The 18,507-nt window shown below is 41.7% G+C and overlaps 1 protein-coding gene across 6 annotated transcripts in view; it reads right to left on the bottom strand.

Moving 5' to 3' along the window:
• dock3 (dedicator of cytokinesis 3) overlaps positions 1-18,507 on the bottom strand; it is a 970,442-nt gene that overhangs the window by 668,793 nt on the left and 283,142 nt on the right. For all 6 annotated transcript variants that reach the window (XM_051921401.1, XM_051921404.1, XM_051921402.1 and 3 more), the window contains exon 2: positions 4,740-4,823. In XM_051921401.1, the coding sequence (XP_051777361.1) occupies positions 4,740-4,823 (84 nt within the window). The remainder of the gene's footprint in view (positions 1-4,739; positions 4,824-18,507) is intronic.

Below are 18,507 nucleotides of genomic sequence, written 5' to 3'. Positions count from 1 at the left end.
AGTCTCCCGTAGTTCTTGGCGGTTTATTTTGAATGTGTATTGGGAGTGGGGAGTTAATTGTGTTTTCTTGTACCTTTTGTAGGTTTCTGGTATTTTTTAACATCTTCCTCTTATTTTGGACTTTATGTGGAATACTTAGGTGGAGGGCAGTTCCTGGCAGTGATTGGCGGATGGTCCCCTCTCTTGGGGAACCACCCACAAAATGCACAGAACATAACAGAGACATTGGCAACAGAGCAGATAACAAATAAAACTAACATTCACATAGAATAATGGCACAAAAGACTTGAGACAATTCCATTTTGTCTTTGTGCTCTACAGAACTTGCTTTTATGCATGGGATGATTTTGTTAAGAATAGACCTTTTTATTTAAAAACACTCTTTGAAGCCCCTTTTTGTTTCTAGTAATCCCCACCCTAGTGTACAATTTTGGAGGTACTTATAGGACTTATATGCTTTTTGGACTCCCAGCTTTGTGGGGAGATGCCGCTGTCTTTCTCACGGGGTTAGCAGGCTGAGGGGGGACGCCCCCAATAGAGGACTACACCGTGGGAATGATGTATCATTGATTCATAAGTAGCATTGCCAAGGTTCGCCAGCCTCCACGTGTCTAGGTTATTCTTGGGGACCCAGGTGTGTCAGGCTTTAGGTCTTTATTATTTCTGGGGGCACCTGTGTGTTGTGTGAGAACAGACCAACCCATAATGAACTTAATGAGTTCCACTAATACCACTGGGTAGAGGACACATCCAGGAAGTCATGCGTTTATTGAGAATGCATCATTTGTAGGAGACGTCCCTCACTCTATTACAAAGCACCGGATAGTCCACGCCTGCCCGCAGTGTGTTTAAAATTTATGCAATGCAATTAAAGTATCAGCAGGTACTGAGGCACGGAGCACAGATGCCTGGCAGCAATGAAGCCTTGTATAATTTAGTTTACGCATCTTCTTGTCAATTTGTAGTCTTAAAGTAACCACATGTCATTTCCGGGCAGCAGAAATCTTTTTTTTTTACACAAATGGTAAGCAATTAGAAAGATATTCCATCATACAATGCTACTTAGTACGCTTTCTCTTCAGCGAGAAAAGCTGCCAAATGAAACGTTGCTAAAGCAATATTTGCGAACAAGACAGAAGATCCAAATGTTCTGCTTTTAATGAGCTGTTAGGGAGCCACAGAGTAATAGGAAGCATTTATTTTATTTGCTTTTCTGATGTGTTCTTATTTCCCTTGGGGTATGCTTTCTATTGGTAAGTGTCTTTCAAATGATTTTCGTTTGGTCTGCAGGCTGCCGTTGACAGAACACTCTTTACGTGAAGAGGGCTGTTATGAAAAACATGCTGACCTCTGCTTTTTCTGCTGTGTGTGTCATGAAACCTGTGCGTATCATGGCACGGCAAATGATTTATCCCTTAAACATTAGGGAACATCTTTCAGTGGTGTGTTCTACCAGAAATAAAACTGTGTTTAAATGTACAGTAAAACCTTAATGTCCTGATAGTCTGTGATAAACTGGCACTCCCTTTAGGTTTGGTTCCTGGTCTCAATTCTGCACAAATAGACTTGAGTCCTCCATGACTCTGAACTGAAGTCAGTGAGTTTGAAAATGTTATATTATGTTATGTTACATGCTAATTCTATTGACTAATACACACAGTAGAACATTTCATAGCATGAAGTTTAGACATCTCAGTCGGCATTTGGGAAAGGGTTGTAGAGAGAAGAATTGGGGAAGAGACCAGCATAGTGGACTAGCAGTTTGGGTTTATGCCAGAGAGTGTAACAACTGGTGCAGTCTTTGCATTGAGACAATTCATAGAGAGGTATCTAGAAAAATAAAAAGGTTTGCATTACGATGGTGTGGGTCGGCTCCTTGTTCCCTCTTCATTTTGGGGAGCCTCTTGAATCTGACGCCAACAGTACCGTAACTGAGATGAGCATGGCTGATGGGGAAAAAAACACATCAAACTAGGGGATGGTGAAAAGTACTTGTGCTTTTATTAAAACAAATCAAAATCCAAGTGCAGCGCTCAAAACAATAGTTACTAAATAAATAATCCATACAATCATCCAAGTGCTGGTGGAGGTTAAAATCAATAAATAATCCAATAAAAATGCAAGAGTCCTCTTTAAAGTTCTCATCTGCGGTGCTTCCTTTTTAATATCGCCGTCCCTCCGGCTCATCCTACTCAGACCTCGCAGCATGGAGAGACATTCACCAATGGGCACAAACACCCATCAATCTTGGCCTATGTCCCCGCCGCCCGATCCACAGGGTTCTACGAGGAACCACAGGACCCTGCTCCCACGCCCACTGCTGCCAATTCAGGCTCCACCTGGTCAAAGAATGCCATCCTCCCACTGCTGCCATTCACAGGCTTCACCCAATGAGAGGATTCTCCTGAGCTTAACGATAACTCCTGCTCCTGGTTGTTCAGCAGGAGTGATCCTCGTATCCCCTTCTGAGCCATTCGCTACCTCCTGGGGCTTCTCTCCTAAGCACCGGCTCACCACTGCTCCTGCCTTTCTCTCCGCCCTTTAACCTCCAATCCTCCTTCCTTTTGTCCCTTTCCTCTCCTTCTTTAACTGACAATCCTTTTTTGACTCTTTTGTTTCCCTTGCTCGCTCGTGCCCGCACTTCAGTTCTTTTCACCTCCTGCCTTCTTCTCTGAGTAACCTCCATTCTTTCTTTTCTTTTCTTTTCGATTCCTTTCCCTCCTCGCACTCATGGCAAAGCTGTGTCGATTAGCAGCTCCCAGCGCCAATTAGGGTCACGTATGATCCTACACCTGTGCACTTAGTGTAGGACAGTCCACTCCGTGCATTGCACCCAGGAACCGCTCTCGCCACATTACCATGCCCCCTTCTACCAGGACAAGAATGTGGCGATTATTTTTTTAAAAAGATGCCTATCAGCCATGGACCTCACTTTACCACATGCATGAGGTGTTTATTAATTTGGAGACAGTTTATGATAGACTGTCATGTCACGTCAAGAGGTCTGGAGGTGCATAAGTGAGAAAGGAGGACCAGAGAAGTGTGTGAAGATAGTCCAGGATATGTATGAGGGAGTGAGGACTCAGGTTTAAAGCAGTGCTGGGGTAACAGATGAAATCCCAGTTAATGTAGATCTGCACCAGGGGTCTTCTTCAAGTCCTTTCTTCTTTGATCTGGTTATGGATGTGTGGAGTCATGAGATGAAAGACCAATCACCTCTGGTGCAGACATTTTGCTGATGACATTGTGTGGTGTGGCACCAGAAACGGGGAAGTGGACAGGAAGTTGGGAGATTGGACAAGGGCTTTGGAAGATATAGGATTGAAGATAAATAGGAAGAAGAAGACAGACTATATGAGGTTTAATGATGTTCAGGATTCAGAAGTTAGACTACAGGGAAAGCTTTTGAAAAGAGAGGATAAATGAAAATATATAGGATCAGTGGTAGAACAAGATGAAAAACTAGAAGCAGTGATAACTCACAGAGTGTAGTCTGGATGGAACAATTGGAAAAAGGTTTCAGGAGTATTGTGTGATCGAAGAATTAAGTAGAAGGGTAAAGGTCAGGTTTTTAAGACTACAGTAAGACCAGCAATGTATTGTGTAGAACTGAACCATAGGAGAAGAGCAGGAGAATGTAGCAGAAATGGAAATGTTGAGGTGGATGTGTGGAGTTACAGAAAAGGACAGCATAAGAAATGAGACAATCAGAGGTACAACAAAAGTGGGAGAGACATCTAAGAAAGAACCGGAAAGAAGGTTGAAGTGGTATGGACAACTGATGAGGAGAGACAATGAATATGTGGGCAAAAGAGTGATGGCAATGGAAGTACTGGGATAGAGAAAGTGAGGGAGGCCAAAGAGCAGGTGGATGGATAAAGCAGAAGAAGATCTGAAGGAAAAGGGCTTGACTGGCAAGGAAGTGCAGGACTGAGCCATATGGAGAAGGCTGATCAAGCACACTAACTCCACATAGAAGTGGGAAAAGAAGAAGAAGTCAGCATCTCATAAATAGTCCATACCTTCTAGTTGATATACATTAAATAAAGACATGGTAGAATATTAGTTATTACTGTTATTTCAAGGCTCAAGAAACCTTGGGTCTCATTTATAAAACTGTGCAATTATTTGAGTGTGAAAATATGCAAAGAAACGGGAAACTTTCTGTAAACTACTGTCAGACAAACGTAATGAGACCTGATATCAACCACGTACATCTGGTACACAACAGAAAAGTGATCACCAATTGAATTATTCAAGAAGAAGAATTGATTGCCATCAGTAATAAGCATTTACATTTCTTAGTAGAATCGCTGCAAAGGAGATAAATATAATTACAACAACTTTGACTACTCATAGCAGAAATCTCAAAATGTTCTTGTTTTAAAAATGTACTTTAATTGTTTAATGCTATATGACTTTATTACTTCATAGCAACAATCTTTCCATAACGAAAAAAAAAAATCCACCAAATGCATGACATAGATGAAGGAAAGCCCCGAGCTGGAAAGACTAACCAAATGGTTGCCCTACTGTACAAGTATGGCTGACTTGTCAAGACCTAATATAAAGATGTGAAAGGGGAAGCGGGCCAGCTGCCTGACCAAGCAGTTAAAGGCAGTTCTGGGGAAAACAACATGCAGAATGAACAATGCAGCAGCTATGTAGTCAGTTGTGCACTAGACTGACAGAAGTGACGTGAATGGGGAAGAAAAACAATTTTCTTTGATTTCTCTTACCTTCACATTTTTCCAGGATGTGCACCGTTTCTCCAATCTCCAGAATTAATCCTTGTGGAACTGACCCACGGAAATTGCAGATCACTGTGGATGAAAAAAAAGAGAAATGTTTTAATTTTTTTTCCCTGCTCCTACACCAGTAATCCTTCTTTTAACATGGCACTTTACCAGTACTGAGAATCTGCACAGGAGTGCTTTTACAGGAAGATGGCCTGGAAGGGGCCTCATCCACCACTAGGACAGCACCCACCTGAATGTACTGGGCTGCCAACATGCACATATTCAACAACACCAACAGTTTATTTCTTGTATAGCCCCAAAATCACACAAATTGTGCCTCGATGGGCTTTAATAGGCCCTGTTTTTTTGACACCCCAAGGCCTTGACTCTCTAAGAAGACCTGAACAAACTCCCAAAAAAAACCTTGTAGGAAAAAAATTGAAGAAAAAAGTTTGGGAAATGCAGTTCACAGATAGACCCCCTTCCAGGTAGGCTGGGCATGCAATGGGTCTCAAAAATGGGTACAATACAAAACACAAAAGAGAACACAAGTATCCTCTTCACAGAGACAAATTGCTAATCTATCATGGCCACCTCAGAGATATAATACAATAGTAGAAAATATTTTGTTCTTGCACAGTGAAACACACCAAGCGCAGACGCTCCTACAACTCTCAAGGCAAAAGGCAGGAATAGTGAGTGATACCACTCACTAAATGCAAAACTATCACATATAAGGATATAGATTTTTTTAGAACATTAGAATAATCCAGACAGGAACAGACCATTCAGCCCAACAAAGCTCACCAGTCCTATCCACTTAATTCATTTAAAATAACGAGTTTTGAAAGTCTCTAAAGTCCTACTGTCTGCCACACTACTTGACTCTTATTCCAAGTGTCTGTGATTCTCTGTGTAAAGAAAAATGTCCTAATGTTTGTGCGAAATTTACCCTTAACAACTTTCCAGCTGTGTCCACATGTTCTGGATAAACTCATTTTAAAATAACAGTCTCGACCCAATTGACTAATTCCCTTCATAATTTTAAACACATCAGTCAGCTCTCTTCTTTATCTTCTTCTCCTTAAACTGTAAAGACTCAGCTCTTTTAATCTTTCCTCATAATTCATCCCCTGTAGCACTGGACTCAGCCTAGTCGCTCTTCTCTGGACCTTTTCTAGTGCTGTTATGTCCTTTTTGTAGCCTGGAGACCAAACTGCACAAAATACTCCAGCTGAGGCCTCACCAGTGTGTTATAAAGCTTGAGCAGAACCTCCTTGGACTTCTACTCAACACAGCAGGGCGCTATATAACGACATTCTGTTAGCCTTCTTAATGGCTTCTGAACACTTTCTGGAAGTTAATAGCGTAGAGTCCACTACGACTCCTAAATACTTCTCATATGGTGTACTCTTGATTTTCAGACCTTTTATTGTGTATTCAAACCTCACATTTTAACTTCCTTTGTGTAATACTTTACATTTACTGACATTAAATTTCATCTCCATAAATCTGCCCAAGCCTGCATGCTGTCTAAATCCCACTGTAATGATGTAACACATTCCAGATTATCTGCCAATCCACCTATCTCAGTATCATCTGCAAACGTAACCAGCTTGCTATTTATATTCCTATTCAAATTATTAATATATATTAAAAATAGCAGTGGCCTCAGCACTGACCCCTGCTGGTCACCACTCTTAACATCAGCCAATTCTGATGAGATTCCTTGTACCATCGCCCTCTCCTTCCTGTGTTTAAGCCAATTCTGCACCCACCTACTAACATCACCCTGAACTTCCCACTTCATTTAGTTTGATGCCCAACTTCTCATGTGGCACCTTATCAAACACTTTCTGAAAGTCAAGATAAATAATATCATACACTCCACTTTGATCGAATCCTTTTGTTGCTTCAACATGGAATTCTATCATGTTAGTAAGACATGACCTCCCTCTTCTGAACCCTTGCTGACTGTTTAAAAAAACGCCTGTACTTACCATGTGCTGTGCTGTCTTATCCTTAATAATTAATTTCATTAATTTTTCCGTGATTCATGTTAAGCTTACTGGCCTAATGTTGCTTGGATCTGCCCGGTCAGCCTTTTTATATAATGGGATAATATTTGTCATTGTCCAGTCCTTTGAAATTTCCTCAGTGTGCAGTAACTTCTTAAAAACCTGTGTCAAGGATTTATATACAGTATACTCGCTAGCCATTTTAAGAACTCGAGGTTAAATATTATCTGATCCTGGGGATTTGTTTGATTTCAACCTATTTAATCTGCGCAGCACTTCTCCCTCTACATTTTCCAAATCAATCAGTACCTCCTTAGTAGTCCCTGTTACCTCTGGGAGGTTATCCACTTCCTCACTTGTGAAGACCTCAGAGAAATGCTAATTTAGATTTGTTCAAATATATCAAAAACAAAGTAGAAGCTAATTAACATAAATGAAAAATAATCTACAATCATATTGTAGATTACTACGGGAAGATGAGCAGTTATGAGCTAGTAAGACCTGTGTAAGACTCTGAAAGAACATGCAAACTACACACGGGCAATGATTAAGCAACATTTGAGCTCCAGTCCTTTCAAGCACCAATGCAAAATCAGCACAGCCATCCTGCCACTAAATGTGTTCATATAAATAGAAGTCGGTGATGAACTGGTGACACCTCATTTGTTGCTTTCTGCCTCCATCCCAGTGCTGCCATGGTACTGTGTTTCCCCGAAAATAAGCCCTAGCATGATTTTTCAGGATGCTCGTAAAATAAGTCCTAGTTACGATCCCACGCAGGCGCCTTTGGATGAGCGATAAACGCCTGCCGCTACCGTATGTACACAGATGAACAGGAAATAATACCGGTATTTTGACCCCCCAGCAAGATAAATACAAAAGAGAAGAAAGAGGTATTTTGTCGAGTACAAGAAAGGAATTGTGGAGGAGTCCCAGGGCAAAAATCTTACTGCTTTCTGCAAAGAGAAGAAGTTGGATATATCCGAATGCACTACGAGCAGGCTACATGGACAAGAGATGGTCATTTAAGGAAATCTCTATTGCTAGCCATGAGAGATTGGGGCCAATTGTTCTAAAGGAAATGGAGTCGCAAGAAATTCATAATGGAATTCGGGGTTTGGAGAGTTATGATGATGTTCCAGACGATGACGGCATGACTGTATTTGAATAAATGTAGATTTTTGTTCCAGAATACTAGGCGGTTGTGCCCCCGACTCACTTCACTTGCTCACCCCCCCGGGGGCGCACTGCACGCCAGCCACTTCACGTCTCTGTCGTTGTGAAGGGGGGGCTGAACGCATGCTAAGGAGACGCGGTCAGATCAGCCTCTGTCTTAACTGCTGTCGTACTGCGTGTCAATCATTTAATAGCCTATGAAGCTGCTGTCCTTTTGTCTCACTGCCTTGTCTTGCAGGTCATTAAAGTGTCTCCAAGAAAATCATGTATCTTCTCCTTCCAAGCCTTCCAAGATTTTTTTTTTTTATAATAAAGAGAAATGTAGATTTTTGTTGATGGAAAAACTAGTCATCCCCTGAAAATAAGCCCTAGCACGTCTTTTGGAGGAAAAATGAATATAAGACACTGTCCTATTTTCAGGGAAACACGGTAGGATCCACTGTCAGCTGGTCACATCTCCATTAGTATGTTAAAGGACTTGAATTGTCTTAATTCAATACTAATCAAGTTGAAATAATTTCTGTTTTTACTTACTGTATGCTTATATAAATAAATGGTATATGGTTTAAGCTGGGCTTTCATTGCTTTATTTGCTTCATAGTGGGTAAACTTTGTTTAGTAAAGAGCAATCTATAAAAGTAAACTGAATCGATAGGCTCTAGCTACTGATGAACCTGCATTAAGAGCTGGCAACTTAGAAAATGAAAACATAAAGGGGTGGATGGGCAGATGAACAGTGGCATTATTTCACTGCCCCCCTTCAGGAAGATGTGGGTTTTGTTTCACATTCTGCAGTTATATATTTTTAATACAGTTAACAGACCCTGTACGATCGGTGCCAGAGCTTGGTCCGCATTGCCGGCAGTAAGTCGAACCCGTTTCCAGTGAGAGTTGGACTCCGCCAGGGCTGCCCTTTGTCACCAATTCTGTTCATATCTTTTATGGACAGAATTTCTAGGCGCAGCCAGGGTGTTGAGGGGGTCCAGTTTGGTGGGCTCAGGATTGGGTCACTGCTTTTTGCAGATGATGTTGTCCTGTTTGCTTCATCAGGCCGTGATCTTCAGCTCTCTCTGGATCGGTTCGCAGCCGAGTGTGAAGCGGCTGGGATGAGAATCAGCACCTCCAAATCCGAGACCATGGTCCTCAGCCGGAAAAGGGTGGAGTGCCCTCTCAGGGTTGGTAGCGAGATCCTGCCCCAAGTGGAGGAGTTCAAGTATCTCGGGGTCTTGTTCACGAGTGAGGGAAGAATGGAGCGTGAGATCGACAGGCGGATCGGTGTGGCAGCCGCAGTAATGCGGGCATTGCATCGGTCTGTCGTGGTGAAAAAGGAGCTGAGCCGCAAGGCGAAGCTCTCAATTTACCAGTCGATCTATGTTCCTACCCTCACCTATGGTCATGAGCTATGGGTAGTGACCGAAAGAACGAGATCGCGAATACAAGCGGCTGAAATGAGTTTCCTCCGCAGGGTGTCTGGGCTTTCCCTTAAAGATAGGGTAAGAAGCTCAGTCATCCGGGAGGGGCTCAGAGTAGAGCCGCTGCTCCTCCGCATCGAGAGGAGTCAGATGAGGTGGCTCGGGCATCTGATCAGGATGCCTCCTGGACGCCTCCCTGGTGAGGTGTTCCGGGCACGTCCAACCGGGAGGAGGCCCCGGGGAAGACCCAGGACACGCTGGAGGGACTATGTCTCTCGACTGGCCTGGGAACGCCTTGGGATTCTCCCGGAAGAGCTAGAAGAAGTGGCCGGGGAGAGGGAAGTCTGGGCATCTCTGCTCAAGCTGCTGCCCCCGCGACCCGACCTCAGATAAGCGGGAGACAATGGATGGATGGATGGATGGACTTTGTCAACCTGCTGTTAAAAATCCTAATTCCTCTGTTGAGCACTGTAATCTATAGTCATGGCCGAAATTATTGGCAACCCTGGAATTTTCTAAGAAAATGCACCATTTATCCAAGAAAATTGTTGCAATTACAAATGTTTTTGTATATACACATTTATTTCCTTTATGTGCATTGGAACAACACAAAAAAACAGAGAAAAAAAGCCAAATCTGACATAATTTCACACAAAACTCAAAAACCGGGCTGGACAAAATTATTGGCACCCTTTCAAAATTGTGGGTAAATCGTTTTGTTTCAAGCATATGATGCTCGTTTGAACTCACCTGTGGCAAGAAACAGGTGCTGGCAATATAGCAATCACACCTGAAGCCAGTTAAAATGGAGAAAAGTTGACTCAACCTTTCTGTTGTGTGTCTGAGTGTGCCACACTAAGCATGGAGAACAGAAAAAAGAGCAGAGAATTGTCTGAGGACTTGAGAACAAAAATTGTGGAAAAATATCAACAATCTCAAGGCTACAAGTCCATCTCCAGAGATCTTCATGTTCCTTTGTCCACTTTGCGCAACATAATCAAGAAGTTCACAACACATGGCACTGTAGCTAATCTCCCTGGACGTGAACAGAAGAGAAAAACTGATAAAAGACTGCAACGAAGGATAGTCTGAATGGTGGATAAACAACCCCAATCAACTTCAAAACATATTCAAGCTGTTCTGCAGACTCAGGGTGCAACAGTGTCAGCTCGAACTATCAGTTGACATCTGAACAAAATGAAACGCTATGGCAGGAGAGCCAGGAGGACCCCACTGCTGACACAGAAACATAAAAAAGCCAGACTGGAGTTTGCCAAAATGTACTTGAGGAAGCCAAAATCCTTCTGGGCGAACGTCTTGTGGACAGATGAGACCAAGGTAGAGCTTTTTGGTAAAGCTCATCATTCTACTGTTTACAGAAAATGGAATGAGGCCTACGAAGAAAAGAACACAGTACCTACAGTCAAACATGGCGGAGGTTCTAAGATGTTTTGGGGATGTTTTGCTGCCTCTGGCACTGGATGACTTGACTGTGTGCAAAGCATCATGAAATCTGAAGACTACCAAAAGATATTGGGGTGCAATGTAGGGCCCAGTGTCAGAAAGCTGGGTCTGCGTCAGAGGTCATGGGTGTTCCAGCAGGACAATGACCCCAAACATACCTCTAAAAGCACCCAGAAATGGTTGAAGACAAAGCGCTGGAGAGTTCTGAAGTGGCCAGCAATGAGTCCGGATCTAAATCTGATTGAACACTTATGGAGAGATCTCAAAATTTCTGTTGGGAGAAGGCGCCCTTCAAATCTGAGAGACCTTGAGAAGTTTGCAAAAGAAGAGTGGTCAGAAATTCCAGTTGAGAGGTGTAACAAGCTTGTTGATGGTTATAGGAAGCGCTTGATTTCAGTTATTTTTTGCAAAGGGCGTGCAACCAAATATTAAGTAGAGGGTGCCAATAATTTTGTCCAGCCCGGTTTTTGAGTTCTGTGTGACATGATGTCGGATTTGGCTTTTTTTCTCTTTTTTTTTGTGTTGTTCCAATGCACATAAAGGAAATAAACATGTGGATACCAAAACATTTGTAATTGCAACAGTTGTCTGGGAGAAATGGTGAATTTTCAAGGAAAATACCAGGGGTGCCGATAATTTCGCCCATGACTGTATTTCTGGACTATTTTCAGTCAAAAATTATGACCATATATCAAGGTTTCTCCACTAACCATTCCTCATCTCTGTTGACCGATTCTACTTCTAAATCTACAGTTTTTTTTATCTAAATTTAACCTCACTACATCAACTTACATTGCTAAGGTAATATCTAAATTAAACCAATCTACCTGCCACCTAGACCCTGTACCTACTCTACTAATTAAGGCTTGTTCTGTCCAACTTTTTGCTCCCATTTCTCACTTTATCAACTGTACTTTCCACACCTGTGTTGTTTCCAAATGAATTCAAATCTGCTGCTGTAACCCCTGTTTTAAAAAAACCTGGCTTAGATCCGTTACAGCTAAAATTTTATCGCCCAATCTCTAATCTTCCATTTATGGCTAAGATCTTAGAAAAAGTTGTTGCTGCTCAACTCAGTGATTATTTAAACTTGCATAACCTGCAATGCCTTTTCAATTTGGATTCAGAGCCCTACATAGCACTGAAACTGCTCTACTTAAGGTAACCAATGACTTACTTATAACCGCAGATTCTGGGATGGCTGCTATTCTAGTTCTCCTTGACTTAAGCGTAGCGTTTGATACAGTTAACCATAACATTTTACTGTCCCGACTTTCAGGTATTGGTATCACTGGTGCTGCTCTTTCTTGGTTCACATCATACCTCAGTGATAGTCTGTATTATGTCTTCATTAGGGAATACAAATCTGCCCCTACTTCACTCACACAAGGTATCCCTCAAGGGTCAGATCTTGGTTTAACATCTATATGCTCCCATTAAGTGAGATTATTCGCCAGTATGGTCTAAGCTTCCACTGCTATGCCAATGACACAGAACTTCGTATAAGTGTTGATGCAATTGCAACATCTTCACCAGTTGCACTGACTGATTGCATTCGGGAAATCAATCATTGGATGACAGCTAATTTTTTAGGACTTAATCCTGATAAAACAGAAATCCTATTGGTTGGTATCAAATCTGTCCTCTCTACCCTTCATGGGCTAAAAATTGATATCGGTGAGATCCTGGTTGAATCCTCAGCATCAGTCCGTAATTTGGATGCCATCTTTGATCAGCTCCTTACTTTTCAACCACACGTTAGTTCAATAGTACAGACAGCTCCGTAACATCGCTCATCTGCATTCTTTCCTCAGTGTGAAGGATACTGAAACACTCATTCATGCTTTCATCACTACCCATCTGGACTATTGCAATGCATTGTTTTACGGCCTCCCGACTCAATGTATCAATAGATTACAGTATGTTCAGAATTCTACTGCTCGTCTACTTACACACACTAAAAAATCTGCTCACATCACTCCTGTCCTCTATGATTTGCATTGGTTACCAGTTTCTTCAAGAATCAAATATAAAATTATTCTCACCACCTTTAAAGCTCTTCATGGTTTAGCTCCTCATTATCTGCCTGAGCTGCTGCTTCCTTACACTCCTGCACGTGCATTAAGATCATCGGAGACTAACTTACTCACTGTACCTAAATACAGGTTAGTAACTATGGGTTGCAGAGCTTTCATTGTGATAGCCCCTAAAATTTGGAATGCTCTTCCTCTCAGTCTTCACGAGGAAAAATCTATTCTTCATTTGAAACTCCTGTTAAATACACATCTTTTTAGTGAGTATTATTCATTTTCTTGTATGTAACTTCTGCTGTCTTGTTAATGTGTTTTTTGTTGAATTGTAACGTGTCCTCGAGTGTATGAAAGGCGCTACATAAATAAGACTTATTATTGTTATCATTGTTACATTCTCACATTTAATTAGAGAACTCACCATTTTATAGAAAATGAACTGAAAACATTTACACATAAGAAGATCTGCAACACACTCCAACAAGATGGCTATCCCCAGTAAGACTAAGGCTGCGCAAAAAGTGTGCAAAAAGTCACAAATCTCTCAACTGTTTCCTCCTGTTAGTCTCTGAAACACAGCCACAACTCCACACTTGATAGAAAATATGATTAAAAAGTTAAATATGCAGCACATTTTCACAATCCTTTTTTATTTCTCTTTTTCCATCATACAATTCACAGTATTTTATCAGGAATAATGATCTCCGACTCCATGCCTCTCTCACTTTGTACACCACAAACCCCAGTCGCGGTAATCCGCAGCTTGCTGAATGCCATTTTAACCACTTGGAATGCAATGCCGTGAAGCCACTTACAATAAATGATGCGGTTGGGATATTTTTATATGATCAGTTTAATACATGGCAGCAGAACGACACCCGTGCCAGCACTACATGATGATGATGGTAGCACAAGAACAAGACTGTGAAACAGTGATTTTTCTTTCCTTATTTATTTTTGATATTCGGTTGACACGGATGTAAACAACGAACCAATGGAAATGCAGAATACAATGCAATAAAAAATCATCAGCTGAGCTCCTAAATCCCAGCCTGACTTGACTTGCCATGTATCAGATCTACTTTTCACCTTCATATCACTCTAGTTCTGCATTTTTTTATGCAACAACTTGTCATCTACCAAAGCTACTAAAACGCCATCTCTCTTCCAATTTTGAAACAATTAGCCATCAGATCCTCCGTTCCACCCTCTCTGACCTTGGCATCACTGAGACTGTTCTCAGATGGCTTGAATCCTTCTTCTTGGGCAGATCCTACCACGTGTTATGGCGAGGATGGATGGCAAGGTTGCCCCAAGGATTAGTGTGGGGGTCTTCTCCTCTTCTCTCTTTACGTCAGCTCACCAGGCCCATAAATTTCCATATCAGTGCTAGGCTAATGGTGCACATTTTAGAGGATCACAGCTAGAATTTCAGCATTTCTCACTGATAAGTCCTTGATGATGGAGCATCATCTCCAGCTCAACCTCACAAAGGCTGACCTCCTTTTTATCTTACTCAACGCCTTCTATTCAGTACCTCATCTCTGTTCAGCTTGTCTCAATGTTGTAAACACCAACCAAGTCAGTACACAACCTTGGAGTATTGATCAATGACCAGTTTTCCTTCACTGACCACGTCGTAGATGTCTCTCAGTCTTGAAGATTCATGCAGGTCTGCATAATCAGACTATATCTGAGAAACAGACTCCACAATCGGAATCTCATATCTTCTAAAATGCTGTTATGTCTGTGCATTATGTTAATGTCTTTCGTCAATTGAACACTTTAAAACCATTCACCAATGTCGTCTTTTGGATTATACATTGTGGCAGACGACCGAGGACCTTGCCCCATTGGGATGTCTGAAGAAGGGAAGGACCGGGAAAGGGGCACAAGAGGGCAGCCCCCCTGGATTGGATACGGAGCTGGGAAGCTCAACCCGGTGGTGGACCGTGGCCACCGCTGGGGGGCGCCTGGATGGTTCCAGAGCCATGGATTGCAGCACTTCCGCCATACCAGGAAGTGCTGCCGGAACAGGAGCCAGGTACACTCGGAGTGCTTCCAGGTTCCCCTGCAGCACTTCCGCCACACCAGGAAGGTCATCGGGGAGCACCTGGGGGCATTATAAAAGGGGCCACCTCACTCCATTCAATGAGCCAGAGTTGGGTGGAAGGTGGACGAAGCTTGGGAGGAGAGGACTAGAGGTGGCAGAAGAAAAGAAGGAAAGTAAAGAAAAGTGAAAAGGAACTGGTGTCTGTCTGTGTCCGGGCATCTTTCAAAACATATATTCTGTCTGTTCCTGCTGTCTATTATGTCTATCTGTTGTTGTATAACGTACACTTGTCTCTATGTTTGTGTTCGCAAACTGAGTCTGGAGAAACACAGTTTCATTCAGCCGTGCACTCCTTGTTATGTGTTTTGAATGACAATAAAGTAAATCCAATCCAAAGAATGCAGTACAACCTCTAGTTCAGGCTTTGGTCTTGTCATGTCTGGACTACTGCAACTCTTAACTGGCAGGAGCATCTGCATGTGCTAACAAGCTGCTGCCAATGATTCAAAATGCAGTGGTACATATTGTGTGCAATCAGCCGAGATGGGCACATTTCACTCCTCTTTTCAGGTCACTACATTGGTTTGCTGTAGTAACACACATGAAGTTCAAATTCTTGGTGCTTTCTTACTGAGCAATCAGCAGGTCAGAACCAACACTACCGGTCCAAAGTTTTAGAACACCTCAGGTTTTTCAGTATTTCTTCAAATTTAATCAGCTGAAATGCAATGAATGACATAAAATGGTGAAAAGGTAAGCAGTAAACTGCCAGAGGTTTACATTTAAAGTTGAGGTTAGCAGAAACTGAAAAAAGAGAAATATCAGAAATGGACCTTCTTCAAGGGACAACTAATAGGTTACAACCTACAGATGTTCTGCAGAAATTCAAGTAAATGAAGCCTTGCAAGTTGAAGCAAACAATTTACACAGGCGTCCCAACTTCTGTTGATTTCTTAAAAACCCTCCATCTTAAAGCTGAATTAGAGCGGACTGTGTTACTACACCCTCTGAAGAACGACTTGGACAATATTCCAGGGATATTAGCAAGAAAACTGCAATTAACAAATGAGATGAGACAGAGCATTATTAACTTTAGAAGTATAGGCCTTTCATTTAGAGAAATTACAAAACAAATGAAAGTATCGGTGAGTACGGTGGTGTGACCTACACAATCCAAAGACAATTGGAAAGTGAAAACTCTGACAGGACGAGATCTGGCAGACCCAAAGTCACAAGCCAAACAGAAGATGAGTTTCTGAGGATAACCACCTAGTGTGATAGGTGCCTCAGAGCACAACAGCTGAACACTGGTTGCAAAACCCAAGTGTCATAGTCTACAGCGAAGAGGAGACTTTGTGTTGTATGTTTGACGGGGAGAGTGGCCATAAGAAAGCCATTCCTTAAAGGAAGAAACAGGACCTTGAAATATCGGCTGTAGACTACTGCAGACTGCACAAAATCTCCTCTTTGCTGTAGACTCTGACACTTGCTTTTCTCGACCACTGTGCTTAAAGTTGTTGGGCTGTGAGGCGCCTATCACGCAAGCTGGTGACCCTCAGAAACTTGTCTTCCGATTGGGTTATGAGCACCCTAAAGAGATCTAGACTGGGGTCAATGAAATATTGGCATGGCATTAGGCAGGCCAAGTGTGAAAATGTATAAAATGTTTGTAATTGTTCTTCTTAGAAGCAGCAATGTGCTGCATTGGAATGTGTCACAGTATATTTATGGCTTATCCTTGATGATGTTTGATCAGATGTTATCTTTGTATTTGTCGAGAGTTAGGGTTAGGATTAGGGGTAGGGTTAGGGTGTCGAGGGCACTTATTTCATTGGAGGGCAGCAGATTGGTACTGCCCATTCAAGAGGACTCAAGTGCAAGGCCGAGAACAACCAAAGATGGCCACCAGTCCATGATAGGACACAGTTATAGCCATACCACCACAGTTTTCTGGTCAAGTTAAATTCGACATTTAACCCAACATGTCAAGTATAGCAAAAAGAAAAATTAAAGAAATCCCACATGCAAAAGAGTTAGAAATATGTAAACTTTACACATTGAACTGGACGAAACATGAACAACAAACTGTAGGGTTGAGGCGGCTAGCCTAACCATTGTGCCGTCTTATTGATGGTCAGTGCGTTTATCAGTTAAATTATAAAGCGAGTCTAATTTACGCTGTATTCTGTATTGTGACAGATTACTAGAGAGGAGAGACAAAAGCGTTATTATAACTTGAGGAGACACTAAACTGTCCCTCTGCCCCTTTGTGCCCATACAAATGGCAGAGTGGGAAGAACAGACTAACACAGCAGGCCTACCAGGCATGTATGGAAGAATGACATCTGCCTCCTTAAATTCAATGCATTTACAAAACACTGAATAAAGTATTGTTTTATTTTTTTTGATTTGCTTCGTTTTAAAGTATATACCCCCTTGCATGTTTTTTTTAAGAGGATATATTGTTAAAGTACATTTTCTAAAATATTTCTATATACGAGTCCAACATATGGATATATACATAAATAATGGCTCTCCGCATCTCACTAAATCTATGATACATTTTTTGGAGAGTGGGAGGAGAGCGTTTGTTGGGTTTGGCTTCATCCTCGGTGAAGACTGGCTTCATCCTCGGTGAAGATTTATGAACCCAACAGTCCTCAGACAATTAGTGATACATAACGGCATAAAGCTCAGCCTGGCACTACGCTTACATTTAAATGGAGCCGAGACTCCATTTGCTGCTTTGCAGAGTCGATGAGGTGAAAATGTTTGTGCCGTTACTAAGTTACCAGCTCACCACGGCAAAAAATGCAAAGTCCCGAGTTCGTCGCCTTAGGACGGCTTTTTTTTTTGTCACTTTGTTAGTAACAAACAGATAAAACTTGAAAGATTGGTTTATGTGTGTGTTTTTTTTGTTTTTTTTTCACATTCTGCTTTTGTTTCAGAAAAAATTTTCAGATTAATATACAGGATCGGGCTATTGGTACAAAAATATTTGTTTAGCTCAGTATTTCAAAGAATGGCACACAAATGACCAGTATGTCTGTTTTTTGACTGAAAACTTGTCAACGCTGCTGCTGAGTGTTGCAGAGTCAAATGCTAGAAGACACAATATTTCATTTTTCAGGTTGCTTATGCTATGATTATATGAAATTCAAGCAGGCAGTTTAGCTTCTTCTAGACGGGGCTTTAAACGGCAGCCACAGTGTTATACTCGTGCATTTTGCTCAGCTTGCAAAAATATTTAGGGTCTTGCAAGAAAAGGATAAGCCATCTCATTTTTTTAATAACATACAGTCATGCACGTAATATATGTCAGTCATGGGGACTATCATGTGCTGGGGTCTTGGGACCACCTACGAGGCTGAGAAAACCTAAAAGGTGCACCTTATTTGGCCAATGATTTGACTTTAATTAAGAGCAATTAGAAGCAATGAGAGAATAACTGATGCATTTATTAACAAATACAAATATTTAACGCAATAACTGAATTATATTGGCTTTTCCTATCCCGAGAACAGCTCTGTGACTTTACCTTCGACAATGACAAACTCAGATTTTCTTAACTTTAGGATTTCTGTTGTTATAGTTTTCATTTGTGTAGCAGTCATT

Source organism: Erpetoichthys calabaricus, chromosome 18, assembly GCF_900747795.2.
Source record: "Erpetoichthys calabaricus chromosome 18, fErpCal1.3, whole genome shotgun sequence".
Classification (NCBI taxonomy): Eukaryota; Metazoa; Chordata; class Cladistia; order Polypteriformes; family Polypteridae; genus Erpetoichthys; species Erpetoichthys calabaricus.
This window is presented reverse-complemented; position numbering and strand designations above follow the sequence as displayed.